The sequence below is a fragment of the Strix uralensis genome, chromosome 2 (assembly GCF_047716275.1).
Source record: "Strix uralensis isolate ZFMK-TIS-50842 chromosome 2, bStrUra1, whole genome shotgun sequence".
NCBI classification, from domain to species: Eukaryota; Metazoa; Chordata; class Aves; order Strigiformes; family Strigidae; genus Strix; species Strix uralensis.
Genome location: NC_133973.1, coordinates 13,780,394 through 13,802,651, shown reverse-complemented (window position 1 = coordinate 13,802,651; position 22,258 = coordinate 13,780,394). Strand labels below are relative to the sequence as shown.

Below are 22,258 nucleotides of genomic sequence, written 5' to 3'. Positions count from 1 at the left end.
TTTGTGATCCAAGTTCAGACCACTCTGTATCCTGCTTACAGAAATGGGACCAGGTAGGTACCCTAGGGCTGCCTGATAAGTTCATAGAAGCCAATAAGGGATACTATGAATGCTTTCCTCTGTTTCACAAAATGCAGGTGAGTAGTTCTTGGAGGCATGCTTCCCCTTCATCATCCAGCTACAATGAGCTGTTGTAGCACAGCAGGTGACCAAGCCCTTGATTTAAAAAAAATAAATTAAAAAAACCCCAACATCTAAAACCAGCAAAAGCCTCTCCCATGCTCGCTTCAGTTAAACTTTTTTGGCCTTTGCATATGTCTGCACCTCTGGCTGCTAGTGAAGCTTGAATACATTTATGAAAAAGCAGAATGGAAAGGTGACATTTTGATCTGTTCCTGAAATTTGACTCTATGGAGATGCTGAAAAAAATAGCATCTCTTGAACTGTGAACCAAATTATCTGCTGCTTTATATATATGTAGCATAATGGCAAGGATTTTTCTTTTTTTTGCAGGTTCGTGAGCTGGAGAATGAACTTGAGACTGAACTCCGTCGCAATTCGGATGCCCAAAAAGGAGCCCGCAAGTTTGAGAGACGCATAAAAGAGCTGACTTACCAGGTATGCTGAGGACTGTAGCAACCACTAGGTCACTGGAAAGAAATGTGTTCTCCCAAACAGCATCTTAAGTTGCTTCCATGTTTCAGTGAAGGATGGCTGTACCCAGAGCTTTCTGATTGTTGGAAGCTTTAAGGATAGGAGGAACATCTCCTAAGGCTACCACCATCTTGCCTGATTCATCGTAACTAATGTCAGAAAGCCTCTGTTGCTGGGATTCAGACAGTTTTAGCACAGTATTAATATGGAGCAGGCTTAGATGACTATTCACACTGCAAGCGAAGAAAGAGCCCAGCTGTCTCTCAGCTGTGCTGATATTGCTAAAAAGAACCAGAAGGATTCAGTTGACTCTGATGCATCACTCGGCGTAGGGTTGCCTGGTCCCAGGGCTCTGTCACCTATCACTGAGCAGCAAGGTCTAGTCTTGAGCTTCCCGCAGGTTTGATAAGAGCTGCTGTTGCTGCTTGACTTCTGAAAAAGGTCTTCAGTGCTCTCTGCTGATCCTTTTGCTTTCAACAGCATTCGTAAGAAGATAATCCCATCCATCTGCTTTAGGAGATTATTTAGCCTCCTACCTGTTGTTTGACTTTTGTATGCAGAGGCTGAAGGTTGTTTTCTTAGAATACAGTGTGCAGGCAGAATAGCTGGTCCTTCTGCTTATGGAGTGTGACAGCTTAAACCTGGCTCCTTTTACCAGAAATGTCTCCAAACTAGACTTTAAAATATGCAAATTACATGTTTTTAAGCCCGCCCATAGATCTGTTTCACTAAATAATGACATGCTCTATGATGACAAGACTGCTCCTCACCCCTGAGCGAGGAACTCTATGTGTTTGTATGTATATACCTCTGAAAGTGTCTGCACATACATATCTGTATTTATATGTATCTATATTTACATACATATAAATGGGGAGGGCACCCTGTTTGGTCCTCAGCCTCCAGGCTTACATATATCTTCAATCAACCTATAGAAATTTTTCTCATCTATACATGGGGTGATCACAATATGGCATGTTTGTATTTTGAACTGTAAGTTTCTAAAATAATATGTACGGCATCCATACCTATTGCATTGTGGGAGATGCTTTAGGCCTTTTTACACTATCAACCCAATTAATGGTGTTTCAATACAGTCAGAAGAAGATAAGAAGAATCTGGCCAGGATGCAGGATCTGATTGACAAGCTACAATTAAAAGTGAAGAGCTACAAGCACCAAGCAGAGGAAGCTGTAAGTAACTATTTGGGCCTTTTTACCTTTGAGAAATTTATTGTTCTAAACCCACAATATTTAATCCATAGAAGCTTTTAGTACAAATACACATTTTGTGTATTCATATTTGGATTTATATTCATATAAACCCTGTGGGTATAAATTTTATAATAAATATAAAATATGTAGCATAAGTGTTGATTATATGTAAGAAAAGGTATTAAATTTTATCTTAAGATTGCAGTGTAATTTGCAAGGGAAAGGGGGGAGGGAAGGAACAGGAAAGCCCTTTTTCCTCCTAGTCCCTCAGGAGGCATGTTGCGAGCCTCCCAGTTCACTTAACATGGAGAGTGCCACTGGAAACATCAACTCTGTGAAACAACAATCTCAGTTCTCCAGGAGGCAAGTGGTTCCCATACAGCTGTTACCTAGTCATGCTGAGCACTTTTCTTCCCGCTTGAAATGGAAAGCTTTGTTTCACGTGGACAGGAGGAAATCAGCTGCACTGTTTTCTCTCACCAGGAAGCTCAAGCCAATCTGTACCTTTCCAAGTACAGAAAACAGCAACATGATCTGGATGATGCTGAAGAAAGGGCTGAAATAGCTGAATCTCAGGTTAATAAACTGAGGAGCAAGTCAAGAGATATTGGCATGAAAAAGGTATGGTTATACCGTATGGGGTAAATGTGACTGTTTAATGCACAGTAGTAGATGCAGTATGCAGGAGATCTGTTACAGCTCTTAAAGTAGCATGAACTAGAATAGGTTGTTGTTTACTGCATTTTTTAGTTTCAGTCTACCCTTTATTTTAACATTAAGGTAAGACTTTAGGATAGCAATCTGATGCTTAGGCAAAATTCTCTGTCCTCTTGATGTTGTCGTTTAACCTCTGTGCTCAGCAGCCAGAAGTTTCCAGAACTGGTGGTTTGGGGTTTTTTTTGCAAGTGATATTAAAAAGCTCTATCTTTTTCTCCCTGTGATGATGTACATTTCTGTGTATGTAATACAGCCTGGGGATTACCGCACTTGCAGATTGCCAGATATTCTAACACTGCTCTTCCAATGAAGAGCTGAGTACTGATTTGAAGAGCTGGATGAAAAGAAAATATTAGTGATTAGTCACCTAAGTGCTGAGAAGTTGTTAGTAATTAGAAATATATTTGTGGTGTTTTGCACTTTTGCAGAATGATAGTAGAGTAATATTGATGAAACCAAAAGGTGCCTAAGAACTTTGTCTGAAACTAAGAGAAACATTTGCTTATCTATGCTTGCCTTGAGGCAACCAGGGCACGAAAGAGTGGGGTTGTTACTTGTAGGAGTGATAGAAAGACGAGCTGGGTCATTGCTTTTATGTATTTCATTTGCAAGTGTAACACAATCTCCCATGCTTAATGTCATATAAGTTTTATAGGGGTGACAGCTCCACCATCTAAAGCAGAGCTACGTTAAAACTAGATGAAGACTGGGTCTCTCACACATTTATGTACAATGAAAGCAGTACTGCAGCTGAAGCTCACAAGTTCCGAAGCTTTTAGGAGTAAAAGATTTCCACATATTTTTCTTTAAATTATTCCAGACCTAGAAAAAAAATTCACCTCATATAATTTCACAAAACCATGGCATCACACAGACATTAAAATAGGTAAACCATAAGAGTCATTTATTTTTTTAAATACTCTTAAGAGCGTCATTTATTCCCTGTATCACACTAGTACCCTCTTTCTGTCTCAAATATGCAAAAGTTACAGAAAAGTGGATGCCTGTTTCTAATAGTCAGATGGATTTGGTGTTGGTGGACTCACAGCTCTGGCTTATAGCAGAGTATTGTGCTGACAAAAGATGAGCTCAGTGGTACACGCAGAGGAGACATCTCCACAAAAAGAGACTTGTGCCAGTAACGGCAGTAGCTGCCAGGAAACATGTTCAGGTGGTGAGTGCTATCCCAAAAGTCATGACACATCTCCTTTGGGGAGAGAAAGGCACTGGAGAGACTAACAGTGTGGCATTAGAAATAACTTGTCTACTGCTACTAGTACCCAAGTTCCTGGAAACTCTAGGAAGTGTGTGTGACTCAGAGTGAACACCATCTATTGAAACGGGGTTATACAGAAGTCATCCGCTATCAAAGGGATATACACCCTACATGAGGACAAGAAACCTGCATTGTTAGCTGAAGTAAGACAGCAAAGGCTGGCTAGATAGCCTAGCAGCAATTTCAGACACAAACTGGTAATACCAGGGGAGCAGAAGCTTTTGTCATTTACTTGTGAACCTACCCAAAAACCCCCTCAACACTTCCATTTTTAACAGCTGTATACTATCTCAATTGCATTTCAGGTTCATGAAGAGGAATAAGTACAGTCCAAGCTGACAGATATGAGAAGATGCTTGATATAATCAGGCACAACTGGAAGCAGATGTAGAAAAAAATAAGCACTTACAGAAATAAACATCAAGTGGAAATCCAAAGAGACCATGTAGTGTATTCCATTCATTTATTTGTGTTTCCATTTTGCCAAGCCCCGGGATCAATAAAAGATTCTATCTTGCCAACAGCCCACTTCATTATGTTGGAACAAATCCTAACTGGCAGATCTCTGACAAAATCAAAATCAAGGGCAAATCCAGTCACGCTCCACAGCCTCATGTATTTCATGTGCAGATTGTTAAAGCAGCACAGATGAAACCTGTGCAGGGGGGCAGCCCTTAAAGGTGGGATAACCCAGCTTCCATCTGTCCTGCTGTATGAATTTTGTAGGAGAGCAGAAAGTAAACTTTTTTGTATGAACAATCAGTTTAGAATCTTCCACTACTACCAGGCAGAGGACTTTTGTTCACCAGCTGCAGGACAGACACAGGAGATGCTGTGGACAGACACGTCCCATCGGGACTGCCTGTGGCTCAGAAATAGGGTGTTCTCTTAGATCTTTTCCACTTTCAAATTGGGAAGTTGTCTTCACTTGAAATTAAAATACTAATCAAAGTGCAAAATAGTAAGCCCTCTCTTTCCCTCATACTGAAGAAAAAAAAAAAAATCCCTCAAAAATTAATCTTCTTCTGTGGAACATTTTCGTTGTCCCTTTAGAATATCCAAATTCCAATTTTTTTTCTTTCTATCACTTCAGTTGTTTGTTACTGTTGCTCAGATAATCCCATTTCCATGTGGCTCTTAGTGTAACTCAATAGGGAAGGTGAAGGAACTCTTTGTTCTCTTCAGCAGTAATCTCAGTAGCACCTGTGTGTGCAGAGAGGGATTTTCTTCCGGTATGTCAAGGTGCTCATAGGATTCCTCTGCTTCTGCATTTCTAGTCAAAACAAAAGTGTTTGTAAAAACTGATGTTTAAAATTAATCCTCTGTTGGGAACAGAACAAGACACACTCACTATAAAGATAAGTCAGTATTTCCCATTTTAACATTAGATGAGTAAAATAAACATCCACATAACAGTGTAGAAACATTTCTGTTTCTTCCATCTAGTCCTCCATCACTGTAACTGGATCTGAGTTAACCTGTAAACTGTTCCACTTTCTCTGATTACGGTATGTTAAAGATCTCAACAAGTCCCAAGATAAATGATTCTTGCTTAAATTCTTCAAACTAAGTGGCTGCATCTCAGAAGTATGTTATCATCTCTAAAGCATGTTAGCATTAAGACTAACTAATAAGCATGCAAGTGAATCTCTAAGTGGAAGAAAAATGAAAAAAAGACAAACAATAATTTTAGAGCTGTCTTTCTGGTGTGTTCTTGTCGAACCTCATGGTAATCATTGTAAAGCATCTCCTGAAGCTTACCAAATTCAGGCTGTGACAAAATCTTAAGGCCCAGTGAGTTTGAATGTGTATCTCTCCATGGATAAGCCTGTACTGTCAGACACAGAAAGATGTACCCTAAGGGCTAAGAGCTAAAATTCATTTTTTAAGGATGCTCACCACAAATGCAGAGGGAGAGAGACCTGTAAGAACCAGTCTATTACAAGCGCAGAAGAATAAAATGCATCCACTTGAAGATGCTGTACTCTAGTAAATGGGAGAGATGTGTAGAGATGTGATCGGGGCCATATGGTTGTAACAGTCTCTTAAACAAAGCAAGTAGTATAACTTTTCATATTGAAGTTTTGGTGAGCTTTGACATTGGATATAATTGAAATAGTAATTTGAGCCCTAATGAAGACTAGGTATGTGCATTGTTTGAGGGACTTCGTGTTCTGGTTTGGGGTTTTTTTGGTCTTAAACATAAATGAGAGAAAATTAACCAGTTGAATTGTTTTTAAAGCAAGTTATCAGAAAGTATTTGTGAAGGGTAACCAACTTTTTCATCTTTTTATAGAGCACAAGAGAGCATGTGGTCAAGGGAACGTCATGCTAACACTGTTACAATGAAAATACTATTGCATAGATGTACCAAAGAGGGCCTTCTGGACATAGAAAATAGCAAGAACAAGGACAATTTATTTATGCTGAGACTTATCATCCTACGTTTTCAGTCTTTTTTTGTACGCTTTAACCTATGAAAATCAAATTTATGTTTTGGTCAAACAGTCAAGGTCTGGATTTAAGCTTAACAGTACCCTTAAAAACAAATCCCCTAATGATTGTACATACCTTGCACATATAGAAAGAGAATCCGAACAGCACGACTGCAGCAATCACTCCTAGCGCAATTAGCTCGGGGTGACCTGAATTTCCTTTAAAAATACAAATTCCAAAAAGTTTAACAGAAGTGCTTTATATCGCAAATTAATACTTATTGAACAATAGCAAATATATCAAAGCTATGATTTTTCACTTATTTATAATCTGAAAGTTATGATTTAAAAAGAAACTGAGACATTCTCCCTAATGTTACTAATACAGCAATGTTCAAATTACTTGACCCGTACTATAAGAATTCAACGCGATACTTTAATGACTTAAGTGTGAATAGCTGAAAGCAGATTATTTTACTTAATTGTGTTAATACAGAATTCCATGTGTGCTCATGTAATATGATTTGATGACTTCTTAATACAAGTCCCATTTAAAAACAATCAACTGCCCAGTATGGTAAACACTGCCCCCAGGTACAGTGCTCAGTGCTGCTTTCCAGCAGAACAACTCAGTAAGCATTGACCAGCCTGGACCACAGATTGCATTTCTGTTGCAAAATCTTTGCAAATTCCATCTAAAACATTTCCCAACTTCATGATGCAACCGTGCAATCCAGGTGGGCACAAGAAGCAGCAGATTCTCGGGTGGGTGGTAACAATGAATTCCACAGGAGATAAGAGCCCATCTAGCAGAAACATCTGCGTGGCACCAGGCATCTCATTACTCCAGCCAATTTCAACAACTTGAGAAAACTCAGACCCAGAGGACTCATTCCTTTAAGTATTATTGTTCTACTTCAGGCTTCCTTTTCACTTGTCCAAAGGATTTGAAAAATTCTACACTCAAAAATGAGAACTGCCAAAACAGAGCACTTAATCTAGTCATTGCCTTTAGCTTGGCTCTGTCCCCACGTGCAGACCTATGTTCCCTTCTTGTCAGTGCCTTTGGTAGAGCAGCTTTAAGCTGCAACCTTTCTTTATGCAGAAGACCTCCAAAATTATTGTAAATCATCTCACTTTTCCCCCTCCAAGTCTCTTTTTCAGTGGCACTCGGAAATCTTTCTGATGGTGGAGCAGCTGCTGTGCTATGACCACTATCCAACACACTTGATCTAGCTTGTTCCCTTACGCCCTACTGTGTCTATCTGCTTATCTGCTTTCAGCCTGTGCTGTCACAGAGATGCTAATCTCCCTGGTAAGTGTCTTCACTGGTCTGTATAATGTATTTCTGGTCCACGAGTAGAAAAATTCTGTGAGTGACACAGTAATTTAGCCACTAAAGAGGGGATTTGCATCACCTATGGCTATTGTAAGATCCATAGAGGATGACCCACATCATATTTGGACTGGACAGGTGTGTGTGTGTCTGTCTCCAGTAAATGTACAGGGAGACTGATGGACTTGTGCACTTAAGGTAGGGGCATCAGTTCTGTAACTCCTTGGAGGTGTTCAGTGCTCCCTACTTCAGAAGCACAATATTAGGTTTCCAGGATAGGGAAGATCATGCTGGAATCTGAGCTGCAAGGAAGTGCGTTTGTCTGACTTAACCGTTTTCTTTAATCTAATTCCCCTCCTTCAGGTTGCATAGAGCCACTGCCATTTAAAACACACCCTACATCAAGTTTTCAGACTGAAACTAAGCTATCATGGGGGAGAAGGAAGAAAGGAAGACAAAAATATGCAGTTACAGAATCGCAGAATTGTCTAGGTTGGAAAGACCTTGAAGATCATCCAGTCCAACCATCAACCCAACATTAACAGTTCCCAACTACACCATATCCTCAGCGTTAAGTCAACCCAACTCTTAAACACCTCCAGGGATGGGGACTCCACCACCTCCCTGGGCAGCCCAGTCCAACGCCTAACAACCGTTCTGGAAAGAAATGCTTCCTAATATCCAGTCTAAACCTTCCCTGGCGCAACTTGAGGCCATTACCTCTTGTTCTATCACTTATTACTTGGTTAAAGAGACTCATCCCCAGCTCTCTGCAACCTCCTTTCAGGTAGTTGTAGAGGGCGATGAGGTCTCCCCTCAGTCTCCTCTTCTCCAGACTAAACACCCCCAGTTCCCTCAGCTGCTCCTCGTACGACATGTGCTCCAGACCCTTCACCAGCTTCGTTGCCCTTCTCTGGACACGCTCGAGTAATTCAATGTCCTTTTTGTAGTGAGGGGCCCAAAACTGAACACAGTCATCGAGGTGCAGCCTCACCAGTGCCGAGTACAGGGGGAAGATCCCTTCCCTGTCCCTGCTGGCCACACTATTTCTGATGCAAGCCAGGAATGCCATTGGCCTTCTTGGCCACCTGGGCACACTGCTGGCTCATGTTCAGCTGGCTGTCAATCAACACCCCCAGGTCCCTCTCTGACTGGCAGCTCTCCAGCCACTCCTCCCCAGGCCTGTAGTGCTGCTGGAGGTTGTTGTGGCTGAAGTGCAGCACCCAGCATTTGGCCTTATTGAACCTCATACAGTTGGCATTATTATCACTTATTCTAGTTATTATCACATATTCTAGCCCTTTTTCTACTATGTTGCCTCTATTTTTCATGTCCGACTGGCTTGCTTCAAATTCTCTTCTTTCTTAAAAAAAATAAAAAATGAGGTGCCCTGATATTAGTTCTCAGTCTTTTAGGTGATTGTATTTAATTGCATAAAATGCCTACGTGCTACTGTTTGAATGTTGTGGGTTTTTCTCCTCCCTTTGGACTGAGATTTAAGGCAGCTGCATCCCAAACAGCATACTATCTTTGAAAAAATCTGTAATTTGTTTGTACTATAAATTTAGAATGCTGGAGTAAATCTTTTTTAACTGTCGGTAAGAGTTTTCAATAGACTGATTAACTTTTCTTTTTATTGAAAACTCTTACCGAAGGTTAAAAAAAATTTACTCCAGAAAGGTTAATCAGCAAGTCTCCTTGAAATGGGAGACAATAAAATAACTGTAACTAAGACTTCACAGCTGGAAATTTACTACAGTTTATAAAAACGCAGTCATGCATATAAACATATATATTCCCAGGCCTAAAAAAGGCCTGCTGTGTAGAAATAAAGCTTTGAAAATAACAACCCTATGTTCTCAATAAGGTTTCTTCTGCAGGCAAATTTATACCACATCTCTGGGCTTCCCTTCATCTTCCTGCTACCTTTAAAGGCCGTATTTGCTATCAGTGGAGCATTTAGGACATGATGCTGAGAGTTCCCCTGTGCCCTCAGCTCTGAGAGCAGTTGGTGGCAACTGAGGGCAGCCACTGATTTTGAGTCCTTTGCCACAACAAGCTGCTGATTGAAAAAAAGAAACTTCAAGTCTTTAGATAAATACATATTAGATAACTTTTTTCCCCTGAGACAACAATAATAAAATATCTCTTCTACTCACCTATACTAATTACACAAGATGACTTTTCTCAATATTTTACAGATTTCCGACAGACCTTTGGCTTTGCATTCCCCTCACTAGTCCCCATCCTCCAAAATAGAAAGAGCAATAACTTACCAATACGCAAAGTTCTCACAGTAAGTTTTGTGTAGTGGGGAGTTGAAATATTACACAGATATTCTCCACTGTCGCTTGCAGTAAGATGATCAAAGATCAGCGAAAAGTCACTTTGGTTAATGTGGACTCGAGACTGGTAAGAGTAACATGTACCATTGCAGGAGGCCAGGACTGAAATCACTGCGTTTGTGTTTAATGACCAGACAACCCTGAGACCTTCAGTGTTTGTAGTGTTACTGCTGGATTCACAAGGAATTGCAGTGCTACTTCCTTCCACATTAGACAGCTGGTCTGAAACAGATAATTGAACTTTTTGGAAACTTTTTGGAAAATGCTGTGAAGGTTATTTAGACATTTTCTGATTTTTTTCTAAAGTCTCATACTACTGTGGACAAATATAAAAATATATTTAACTATTTTGATATCATATTCAAACATCACAGTATGCTTCTAGAAACATCTGAAGATTTTAAAAGCAAACCTATCTTACATTAAAAAAAATATCTAATTGGTATTATCTATGGTATGAAAATGATTTTGTTTTCATTTGCCTACTTCTCCTCTAGTTGGGAGGCTCATTAATAAAAGTGATTCAGCCTAGTCTAAGTTACTGTGTAAAGTAGCGTGAAATTCCACATGCTGGGAGCAGAGAGAAAATGCAACTAACCAGATACCTGCGTATTTAAAGCAAAAGGGTAAAACTATTACAATATCATTTAGTTAAAAGAATAAAAAGATTGTATTTAGTTAGAAATAACTTCCAGCTATGGTGGACTTAAGCACTTTACCTGTCTGTGTGGAACACTTAAAACTAATGAATAGCTTTAAAAAAAAAGGACGGGGAAGGAAAGAGCAGTAAGTGGAACTAATAGCTAATGCATAAAATACTAATATAAGACAAATTAATATCATAGCACAACTATCGATCTGACAGCAGGGATTTGCTGCGAAGGAAGGAAAAACAGAGGAGGCTGTGGTGGCTGGCAGTCTGCTGGAGATGAAACGAATGTTATTTTGACATGGTATAACCATGCTCAGTTTCTGTGTGTGAGGCCGAATGAACAGAGACATGGGGCTGAAAACCATGAGGACAAAACAGACCAAAACTGTGCTCCACACTGCTATTCTATAAGGAAAAGGAAAGCAGTGCATTTTCAAAATATTCCAGTGAGAGGATAGATGGATGCAGGGAAATTCAAACACAGTGTAATGAAGTGTACCTTTTCCTCTTGTGAATCAGAAGTATAGATTAACAAAATGGACACAGTGCACTTGTTATCTGCTATGATGCCATACTTGAAACGTTCCATATTGTAAGCTATTGTACGTAAATTAAAAACTCTTGTTCTGAAGTGTGTGCAGTGGATTAGGAACTTAGAGTGTCTGGGTACACTTTAGGGGGAAATCAGAGCAATGAAAGCAGCCACACACATCCAAGGGAATTGCTCTTGCATTGCTCTTGATCCAATTAAAAAGTATTTCCTAAGAAACAGGGGAGGTTGAAAAGTACCAGTTGTTTCCAGTGAAATTCAGGAGGAAGACAAAATGGAGTTGAAATTTCATAGCCCTGTTCTTCCTTAACTAACAAAACAAGCTGCTGCTTGCTCAAATGCAAACAGTGCTTGCTGCTCTCCACTCCCATGCACCCTCAGCACTAAATCTGGGCACTTGAGAATGCACTTGAAGAGAAGTACAATGAAAGGCTCAAACAGTACTGATAGAAGTCTGGCAAAAGATGGAAAATGGACTGAGGAAGGAACATACGCATCTAGAGCAGCAGGCAAACTTTCACCTCCCTCATGTAACCCACAGGTTCACTAAGGTTTCCATGTATTTTGTCCAAGTTCATTCTTTTCTTGATAGAGTGTAAAGTCTGATTATTGGGGACCTCTTGAAATGTGAAAGTGATACGGAAGAAATGTTCAGAGTAAAGTTAACTTACAAAGTGTAAGACACCCCTCTCATCCCTATTTCTTGGACATATGCAGCCTTGTAATAGTAACAGATGAATTTCAAAAAGGAAGGTGCATACTTTTGCACCATCCCATATCCATGTTGGCCCCCTGCAGAAATACTGTATTTCATTTGGCTCTGAAACCAGCTGTGACATTCAGTAACAATGCAGGAAGAGACTTCCATTCATTCCTACCTTGCATCTTCCATTCAGCGGCCCACTCTTCATAAGGGAGATGAATACGACAGTAGTAAGTATCATTTGTGTTTGTAATTTTCTGGTCACTTCTAAGAGAATAGAGAACTCCAACCCTGGTTTCCTCCTGATGTGTTTCTTGCATGGACGTATTGCCTTGTACCCAAGATATACGTGGTGCTGGATAAGTGAGAAAGGCATAGCACTTCAGCATCCTTTCTGTGTCTGTCTTTTGGTATTCCAGTGCATAACGAGAGGAAACTGTAGATTAAAAAAATAATAAACATTTAAAAAATAAGTCCTACTACTTTCACAATCTTTTTTAACTTCAAATGTTTGGTCTTTTGAAATAACATCAGGGAGAATAAGCATTAACTGAGAAAAAAATTTAATCTGCATTTGATTTCAAAAGAAAACATAGGCTACTTACTGTCAATGCCAGGCTCTGTACTGTTCTGAGAAGCCACATAATGTTTTAAAACTCAAGTATACTGCCTAATTACCCCTTAGAAATCACCATGCCATAGGTTATGAGAACGAGTGCTGCACTGTAATATTTCACCTCATGTTACAACGTTTCACCAGAGAGAATTAACTGCTTGATAACACCAACAGGCCCAAAAGATGCTCTACTGGGTTGGAGGATTTTGATTTCATGTGAGAAATAACACAGAAAAATCTGTTGGTGTAATCCCATTTCCACTAACATGATCCAAGCACTTTTGACATTTTACCGACCTCTTACACGCAGCGTGACTTCCACGTCTACACTAGTTTGCTGTGTTCCCACGTGGCATTTATAAGGGCCCTCGTCAGTCAAGGTCAGGTTACTAAGTTTCAGGGAGGCATTTCCACTAGGAATGTTCTCATGGAACAGCTGTGTTCTGTGTCTGTAATCAGGGTCTTGTCTTTCCAGCTGATCCTTCTGGTGGTAGTAGCTATGCACATTTCTGTCACCTTTCTTCCAGTGAATTACTTCATCATCCCCAGGTGGGAAAGGACAAGGGAGGATGCAATCCTTGGAAAACAGCCCTGTTACTGTTTCCTGTTCTGTAAAACCTAAAGCCCATAAATACAAAGGAATAAGTTAAATCTAGTGTACAAGCATATTTCTGGCCCTCCTTATCCCAGACAAACAAACGCCCTGGCTCTGGCAAGGCAGCATATTCCTACCAAGCACGCCAATGACTCTTTCACAGCTTTTCTGTAGTGCAAGTCTCTGGGACAGCAAGGATCTTCATTCAGTTTAACAAATATTATAGCGCAGAGCTCTGGTCTTTGAACTTATACTCAGTTTAAGTAGATACCCTGAGTAAGCACCTACCTATTCAAATCAGCAGACCACCACCTTAGCACCTGAGCTTCAAATGCATTTCCAAGAGCACCACTGTCAACCTCAAAACCTTCTGAGCTGCAGCTTGCTACTCGCTCAAACGTTCATAGCACCATGATGCAATGACCCAGGTTACCAATAACCTCACATAGTGCCAAGCAGTTGTACCATCACAGGAGAAAAGGACGTGATGGTCCAACTGACAGGAAGAACTCCTTAAAACAGCTTCACCACCACAGAAGGTGTCAGGGAGTTTTGTCCCAGCCCCTGGAGGTAATTAAGGTGTGGATCATTCAAAATTAATTCATGTAAGTGGTAGCACCTGATTGCCATTAGCATTTACTTTAGGCCTTGCTGGCATAAAGGAATGATTTTAAATGAATCTTTTTAAAAACTGACTGCATTAACTTAGCACTGTTGTATGGACCTTCTCGGCCCAGGTCAGACAACCTGTTAGGCTGGTGGCGAGTATCTGGCTGCAGCTGTCATCTGGCAAGGCAATTCGGATGAGTTTTCCTCAGTCTTCTAAGTGCAAAGTCAACCAAGGTACTTCAAACCATTTCCAGTACAAACTGACAGCTACTGCCTGCTGAGCCATCACACGACGTGGCAGAAACATTGGCAGGTAAAGTCTGGGTGCTCAACGGCCATGGCCATCCATGTGGCCATCTTCCACACAGCCATCTTTTTCTTCAGGAGTGTTTTACATTACCCCAAATTGATTCTTTATCATTAATAAACACTATTTGAATTCATTAAGTCCTCTCATTAAAAAGTAATAATTGTCATCTTTATTATTTTTCATAAGCAATAGAGCCAAAACCTACCCCAAAGTGTAGCACTTATGTGAAATAAAGAGATGAGAAGAGATGGTATTTTCTGTCCTTTCATGTCTTCTTTGGTTCATAGTAGATTCATGTCAAACTGGCAACATAAGAGGGGACAAAACCTGTTTAAATGGAGTTAAAAGATATACCCTAATTATATAATTTCCTTTGTACAGCTTATTAAGGACTGTAGGCCTTTGTATCATGTTTTTTGTTTGCAACACTCTTGGCCCAGATTTTTGGCCTTGAGGTCAGTATGTAATATTATACATTTCATAATGGTTGAGGCCCTCTCATTACCATGTAATCCCCTGCAGATTGATACTTGCTGTTTAGTAAATAGGAAGTATTTACCCTCAGTGTTCTTACAGGGCTAGGCAACATTAATCTTCATCATTCATGAACAGGACTCCGAGGAAAAGTGGTCAAATATAATTTCCAAAAGGATGCAAGATGTCCCTTGTCAAGCCAGATTTTTCTACTTCCTAAAATCTGATCACTGCAATATTTGACCTTGTGGGGTGGGAAATTTGCCTGTATTTGCAAAGATTGCAGATATAAAGAACTTTTCACACTTTACTCTTCAACAGATCAAAAGACCATCAGCTGAACTTCCAAAATTTATGTATGGAATACTAGTGTAGGAATGCAAAGGAGGAGGAGATTATCCCATCATATCTTCTGGTTTGTCAGTTAAATAACAATGAACTGGAAGCTCTCATACACAACAAAAAAAGAGAATAATCTTATTGTAACTAACAGACCGCATTCTTCTTCCACCAGGCATGCTACTCTAAAGTATTGCAGTGGAGAAATCACCTCATGAATCAAATAGCTTGAAAGGAGTTTAAAGAGCTTCCCCTAGCCCTTTTCTTCTCCCCAAAGGACAGCTATAGGTACCATTCCTAACTTACACAGGGCACAGGTTTAGCCAGGCTTGCTAGCCAGTTCTTTTAATACTAATGAATAATTTTGACTGGTGTGTGTGATTGTATTTGTGGCAGATGTGAAACTTGCATCCCAGTGATTTTTGCATGTTATTTCTTTTGTAAAGCTAGTGTGATTATTTTATGTATTCTCACTTTTCTATTAGGGAAAAAAAAACAACAGCGGGGCACCGAAATATTACACCTGAGACAGAAATAATGCAAGAGTAAAACAAACACTTATGATGTGTAATTTTGTTCCATGTTAGCAGCAGTTGCCAGTATCCACCTTCTTTTCTCCTTGCATTGGCAAGTGGTGTACATCACGTTTTACTGGATTTTCTGCTCATTTGTCCATCACTTCCAACTTGATTGATACCACATATCGTGCTTGATGAATTTCAGAAACCGCAATCAAGGCTAAATTTCCCTTAGTGAGTGATCTGCCATGTTTAATAGGCAGTCATGTTTAACTGGCAGTGATGTTCTGAGAGTAACACGGTTCCCACAGGACCTCTGTGATGCCTCTGGGGGCTGCATCAAGGAGCGAAGCCTGGACAACGCAGGCTGCGTCGCATCTCCCACCTGTACTCTGTAATGCTGTACCAAAACACAAACCTATAACTACTTAGCTGAAAATTTTCATGTTCAGCACAAATCTTAGCTTTGGATCTTCCCATCGTAGTGTGTTGAGAAAAATGTTTGTTGGTCTGCAGAAAAACCTAAGGAGTGTAGGCTCTGGCCAGTCTTCTTTTCAACAGGTCTGGGGTCTTACAGGCATAAAGTGTATGTATGCTGACAGTTCGAGTCACACTGCAAAGTACTGAAGAAATATGCTTTTTCTGTTTGTTACAGACCTAAGAGGCACAACAGAGTGGAGCCACACTCTGAGGCAAAGGCAGCAGGTAGAGGCTCCCCAAGAAATACATGACTCCCTCCCCTCCTCTCACCAGGCAGAAGGAGGGCTTGTGGGGGACAGGGGGGAATGGAGTCAGGTCCTTCCTCGCAAAGGCAAGCGAAAACCTTCTCAGCCCCCCTCACCTTCCCAGTTGTCATTATACAACAGGTATGAGGCTTTGGAACTAGACGGCCAGCCAAATGAAGATGGAAACGAGGACCCATCTGGTGAGTCATCCACAGCTTGTCCCTCAGCCCCATGACTTGCGACTTCTTCAAGTAAGAAGAAAAGGAGGGTAATTGTAGTGGGTGACTCAGTTCTGAGGGGTACAGAGGGGCCCATATGTCGACCAGACCCATACCATAGAGAGGTCTGCTGCCTCCCTGGGGCTCAGGTTAGAGATATTAAAAGGAAGGGCACTGCTCTGGTGCAGCCCTCTGATTACTACCCCTTGCTGGTTATCCAGGCAGGTAACGATGAGGTGGTAGGGAGAAGTCTTAAGTCACTCAAAAAGGACTTCAAGGCACTGGGGTGGCTAATTGAAGGCTCGGGAGTTCAGGTTGTGTTTTCATCAATCCCTCAAGTGGAAGGGAAAACCACTGAAAGAGGGTGGAAAACACATCTGATTAACACGTGGCTCAGAGACTGATGCCACTATCAGAATTTTGGGTTCTTTGACCATGGTGAGGTTTATAAGGCACCTGGTCTGCTGGCGACAAATGAGACAGGTGGCATGCAGCTGTCCCAGAGGGGGAAAAGGATTCTGGGGCAGGAGTTATCAGGGCTTATTGACATGTCTTTAAACTAGATATGAGGGGGGACGGGGAGATGACTGGGCCTGTTAGGAACAAGCTCAAGGGAAGCATGCCAAAGCGTGAAGGATGGTGGACTGGTGAGGGCTCTCCCTCTGCCACTTCATTTGAGAGAAGGGAAAGATGTTTAGTGACTGTGGAAGCACCTGAGAAGGGTCTGGTAGGGAATGGGGCCCACACTCACAAAAAGGTGTTGGATTCACTAGCTCATCTCAAGTGCATCTATACCAATGCACGCAGTATGAGCAACAAACAAGGGGAGCTTGAGACCATGATGCAGCACGAGAACTATGACACAGTAGCTATAACAGAAACGTGGTGGGATGCCTCACACGACTGGAGTGCTGCAATCGATGGCTACAAGCTCTTCAGGAGGGATAGACAGGGAAGGAGAGGTGGTGGAGTGGCCCTATATGTAAGATAATGCTATGACAGCTCAGAAATCAAGTATAGTGATAACGGGGTTGAGAGTGTTTGGACTAGGTTAAGGACCAATAGAGCAGATCTTGCTCTGGGAGTCTGCTATAGACCCCCCAACCAAAGCAGTGAGGTGGATGAAGCTTTCTATAAACAGTTGGGAGAAATCTCACGGTCCCTTGTCGTTGTTCTTGTGGGGGACTTTAACCTCCCGGGTATCTGCTGGGAACACAACACAGCAGAGGGGGAACAATCCAGGAGGTTCCTGGAATGTGTGGAGGATAACTTCCTCACACAGCTGGTGAGTGAGCCGACCAGGGAAGGTGCCCTCCTGGACCTGCTTCTTGTGAACAGGGAAGAGCCTGTGGGGGAAGTAAAGGTTGGAGGCCGTCTGGGGTGCAGTGATCAGGAGATGATTGAGTTTTCGATCCTTGGAGAAACAAAGAGAGGGGTTAGTAAAACTGCCCCCTCAGACTTCCGGAGGGCAGACTTTGACCTGTTCAAAAGACTGATTAACAAAATCCCTTGGGAGGCTGCCTTGAAGGATATGGGAGTCCAGGAAGGCTGGACATACTTCAGGAGCGAAGTCTTAAAGGCACAGGAGCAGGCTGTTCCCGTGTGCTGAAAAACAAGCAGGCGGGGAAGGAGACCGGCCTGGCTAAACAGGGACCTTTGGCTGGATCTCAAGAACAAAAGGAGAATCTATTGCCTTTGGAAGAGGGGCCAGGTCTTTCATGAAGACTATAAAGATGTAGTGAAGTTATGCAGGGAGAGCATTAGGAGAGCCAAAGCGCAGCTAGAGCTCAACCTGGCTACAGCTGTTAAGGATAATAATAAAAAATGTTTCTATATATTCGTTAACTGCAAAAAGAGGATTAGGGAAAATCTCCCTCCTTTACTGGATGCAGAGGGAAACATGGTAACTAAGGATGAGGAAAAGGCTGAGGTGCTCAATGCCTACTTTGCCTCAGTGTTTAGCAGTGGAACTGGCTGTTCCCTGGAGACCCAGCCTCATGAGCTGGGAGATGGGGAGGGGAGGCAGATTGAGGTCAGCACAGTTGAAGAGGAGGTGGTCAGAGATCTGCTACACCACTTGGATGCACACAAGTCTGTGGGACCGGATGGGTTACACCCAAGGGTGCTGAAAGAGTTAGCAGATGTGCTCGCCAAGCCGCTGTCCATGATTTACCTGAAATCATGGCTAACTGGGGAGGTCCCACTGGACTGGAGGGTGGCAGATGTGACACCCACCTACAAGAAAGGCAGAAAGGACGATCCAGGAAACTATAGACCTGTTAGTCTGACCTCGGTGCCAGGGAAGGTCATGGAGCAGGTCATCTCAAGTGCCATTAAAAGTCATATAATGGACAACCAGGGGATCAGGCCTAGTCAGCATGGGTTTATGAAAGGCAGGTCCTGCCTGACAAACCTGATCTCCTTCTATGACAGGGCGACCTGCTTATTGGAGGGGGGAAAGGCTGTGGATTTTTTTACCCTGACTCTAGTAAAGCCTTTGACACCGTTTCCCACAGCATTCTCCTGGTCAAATTGGCTGCTCACGGCTTGGATGGGCACACGCTTTGCTGGGTAAAAAACTGGCTGGATGGCCGGGCCCAAAGAGTTGTGGTGAACAGAGTTAAATCCAGTTGGCAGCCGGTCACGAGTGGTGTCCCCCAGGGCTCGGTTTTGGGGCCATTCCTGTTTAACATCTTTATTGATGATCTAGACGAGGGGATCGAGTGCACCCTCAGTAAGTTTGCAGATGACACCAAGTTGGGTGGGAGTGTTGATCTGCTCGAGGGTAGGGAGGCTCTGCAGAGAGACCTGGACAGGCTGGAGCGATGGGCTAAGGCCAACTGTATGAGGTTCAATAAGGCCAAATGCCGGGTGCTGCACTTGGGCCACAAGAACCCCCAGCAGCGCTACAGGCTTGGGGAGGAGTGGCTGGAGAGCTGCCAGTCAGAGAGGGACCTGGGGGTGTTGATTGACAGCCGGCTGAACATGAGCCAGCAGTGTGCCCAGGTGGCCAAAAAGGCCAATGGCATCCTGACTTGTGTCAGCAATACCGTGGCCAGCAGGGACAGGGAAGGGATCTTACCCCTGTACTCGGCACTGGTGAGGCCACACCTCGATGACTGTGTTCAGTTTTGGGCCCCTCACTACAAAAAGGCCATTGAATGACTCGAGCGTGTCCAGAGAAGGGCAACGAAGCTGGTGAAGGGTCTGGAGCACATGTCGTACGAGGAGCGGCTGAGGGAACTGGGGGTGTTTAGTCTGGAGAAGAGGAGGCTGAGGGGAGACCTCATCGCCCTCTACAGCTACCTGAAAGGAGGTTGCAGAGAACTGGGGATGAGTCTCTTTAACCAAGTAACAAGTGATAGGACAAGAGGGAATGGCCTCAAGTTGTGCCAGGGAAGGTTTAGACTGGATATTAGGAAGCATTTCTTTACAGAACAGTTGTTAGGCATTGGAATGGGCTGCCCAGGGAGGTGGTGGAGTCCCCATCCCTGGAGGTGTTTAAGAGTCGGGTTGACATAGCGCTGAGGGATATGGTGTAGTTGGGAATGGTCAATGTTAGGTTAATGGTTGGACTGGATGATCTTCAAGGTCTTTTCCAACCTAGATGATTCTGTGAACTAAGAAATCACACCCTAAGGCTTTGCAGTGAAACATCAATATGAAATTATTTATACAGACAGCGTGCAACTAGAATTAAGATCACTGTAGTCATGTCAGTTACTGATGCTCTGGTTTTCAGGAAACTTATTTCATACAGAACCACCACTGGCTCAGCCGGGCAGCAGCTCAGCCAAGGTTCCTGAGAGCAAGGCAAGGCAGTAAATGCATGTTCCGACACATACAGCCAAGTCAACCACTGAACAGCTCAGACGGCAGGAGGGGCAACACTGCACTTGTTTTGGCCATTCTAGGAACCGAACATCAAACAGTACACGCTTTCTTTTTCTTCTGTTGGTCAGCAACCAAACCATGTGTCCCACATCCTTCATCATCTTTGAACCCTGCACGCAATCTGAACCCTGATCAGAGAGCACTCCCCTAGCATACAGGCATCAGGATTGGTCTCTGTTCAGTGAACTTTCCTCTGTGACCCACTTTGACAGCAGCCATGCATATTGTAATATTCTCCTAAACATGTCAAACAAATGTTTTTATCCCTTAGTAAAAAGGATTCTCATTAATTTTCAACTGTTGTAACTTAACAGTGCAGTTCAAGCACACACACGCTTACGAGACTAGAAATGCCCAAGGATTTCAAGTTTTACCAACAAGCAAACAAGAACAGTAAATGCATAAACTTAAAGAAAACCCCATGTTAATCATATACTGCTAAAATCTCGTACTAGCCACAATGATACTAGCTTTCCAAGACTTCCCCACTGAATCTTCATGAGGCATTTTCTGTAGTAGAAAAGAGAGCTAATTCTCTTCTTCCCCCCAATGAAACCCTTACGGCTTAAATCCTAACTCCACACTTCAGTTGTTGAGAAATATTCCTAAAGGAAGAAGGTTCCGATACTCTAAACATCAAAAATTGTCTTAGGAAGTAGATCAAAATTACTGTGTTCTACCTCAATATATACATATCATATTCCCCACCTCCCTGACCCTGTACACATATAACACCATAGAGCTGTTAGAAGAACATTGGGATTTTTTACCTTTTCTGATCTCACAAGTAGACAAAAAATTCAGAGTCGTCTTGTTTTGGGTGTTTCTTGCAGGCAGAGTTTATATATATATATATATACACAAAACGAATACACAGCTCTCCTGCAGCTGTGGAACTTTGCCTCTTCCCTGCTCCTTTCACAACCACACCTACACATACCAAAGCTCAAGTACTTAAGATGCAAGTTCATTCCTGTCCACAAATGAAAACACTTGTAAAGCAAGAACAACATCTTCCACACCTTTTGTGTTCACTTCTCCCCATTTGGGCTTAAAAAGCTTTTGCTATTAACCTTTTCTTTTGCCTGGCTTTGTTGAACAAACTCTTTAATGATAACTCCTGCAAGCTGTAATGGAGTCACAGAAGACATTAGTTATTGTCAGAAATGTGATCCCTACAGCAGCAGTGATGCTGCTTGGGGATTGTGCTTGGGCATTACAAGAGCATGAGCACCACAGCTGCAGTAGAGACCAGCAATTCTCTCACTAAGGCAGAGCATAAGAACCAGATGTAGGGAGGAGGTAAATTCTGTATGGGCACAGGACAAGAAGAATGTAAAATATAAATTATCACAAGAGTCTTCTCAGAAAGCTGAAACAAGAACAGTAGGTGCCTTGGGCTGTCTGCAAGGTTAGGTCATTATTTTCTAATGGTATTTCACTAGTGCTTCATTTTCTCTGGACAGTTCAAGCCTTGCATGTGCTATCTGGTTTCCAGTAGAAGAAACTGATAGAACAGCTCAAGTATTTTAGGGAAGAGGGCTTACAAGAAAAAAAAAAAATGCAGGAAGAAGTGAAAGGAAGCAGTGTCTGTCCTCAAAGATCCCAGCTGGTATTAGCAGTACATAGATAAGCTGTCTCCTGCATTCCCGGGAAAACCAACTTTGCCAACCGCCCCGCTGCAGTTCCAGCTGGCAATTCCAACTGCTCTCCAGCTACAACTCCTCTGCTTGCAATACTTACTTTTCCATATATCCAGCCGTTAACTACTGCACCTTTGCTATCAGCTATCGGTAGGTATAGTTGCTCCCTCCTCTCAGCCTGCACGGTGTCACATGTTCGCAGCTTAATATTAAATCGGGTAAACATTTAACCAACACCAAAGCCCATACAGCCCCATACACACAAGCCCACCCATCAGGCAGGGAAGAGTAGTGAAACTTTAAGAACTACCCTCCCCCGCGTGTTGAAGGGGGACCGCGGGCCAGGCCCCGCGCTATGAAGCTTTATCCGCTGCAAGCACTGTGAAAAGAGCCGCCCGCCCCCAGCCCCTGCAGCGCAGTAACAGCGCCATTTCC

General features: G+C 42.4%; 2 protein-coding genes across 4 annotated transcripts in view; one reads left to right on the top strand and one right to left on the bottom strand.

Annotated features, from left to right (window-relative positions):
* The window catches only part of MYH15 (myosin heavy chain 15), a 44,915-nt gene extending 40,617 nt beyond the window's left edge, over positions 1–4,298 (top strand). The window contains exons 38-41 of the mRNA XM_074860755.1: positions 514–618; positions 1,752–1,847; positions 2,352–2,489; positions 4,167–4,298. Of these exons, the coding sequence (XP_074716856.1) occupies positions 514–618; positions 1,752–1,847; positions 2,352–2,489; positions 4,167–4,184 (357 nt within the window). The 3' untranslated portion in view covers positions 4,185–4,298. The remainder of the gene's footprint in view (positions 1–513; positions 619–1,751; positions 1,848–2,351; positions 2,490–4,166) is intronic.
* A 9-nt stretch (positions 4,299–4,307) lies between these two features.
* Positions 4,308–22,042, bottom strand: HHLA2 (HHLA2 member of B7 family). Of its 3 annotated transcripts, none has more exons than XM_074856476.1 (7): positions 21,924–22,042; positions 14,218–14,314; positions 12,796–13,116; positions 12,058–12,318; positions 9,909–10,199; positions 6,433–6,515; positions 4,308–5,134 (listed from the first exon to the last, which is right to left on the bottom strand). In XM_074856476.1, exons 2-7 carry the CDS (start codon positions 14,279–14,281, stop codon positions 5,108–5,110), a joined length of 1,047 nt encoding a protein of 348 aa, XP_074712577.1. In that variant the 5' UTR covers positions 14,282–14,314; positions 21,924–22,042; the 3' UTR covers positions 4,308–5,107. The 3 variants fall into 3 exon arrangements, with proteins under 3 accessions (XP_074712577.1, XP_074712584.1, XP_074712591.1); XM_074856483.1 differs by lacking the exon at positions 21,924–22,042 and adding an exon at positions 20,951–21,058; XM_074856490.1 differs by lacking the exon at positions 21,924–22,042 and adding an exon at positions 20,951–20,980 and having other exon boundaries at positions 14,218–14,339.
* Positions 22,043–22,258: the final 216 nt, after the last annotated feature.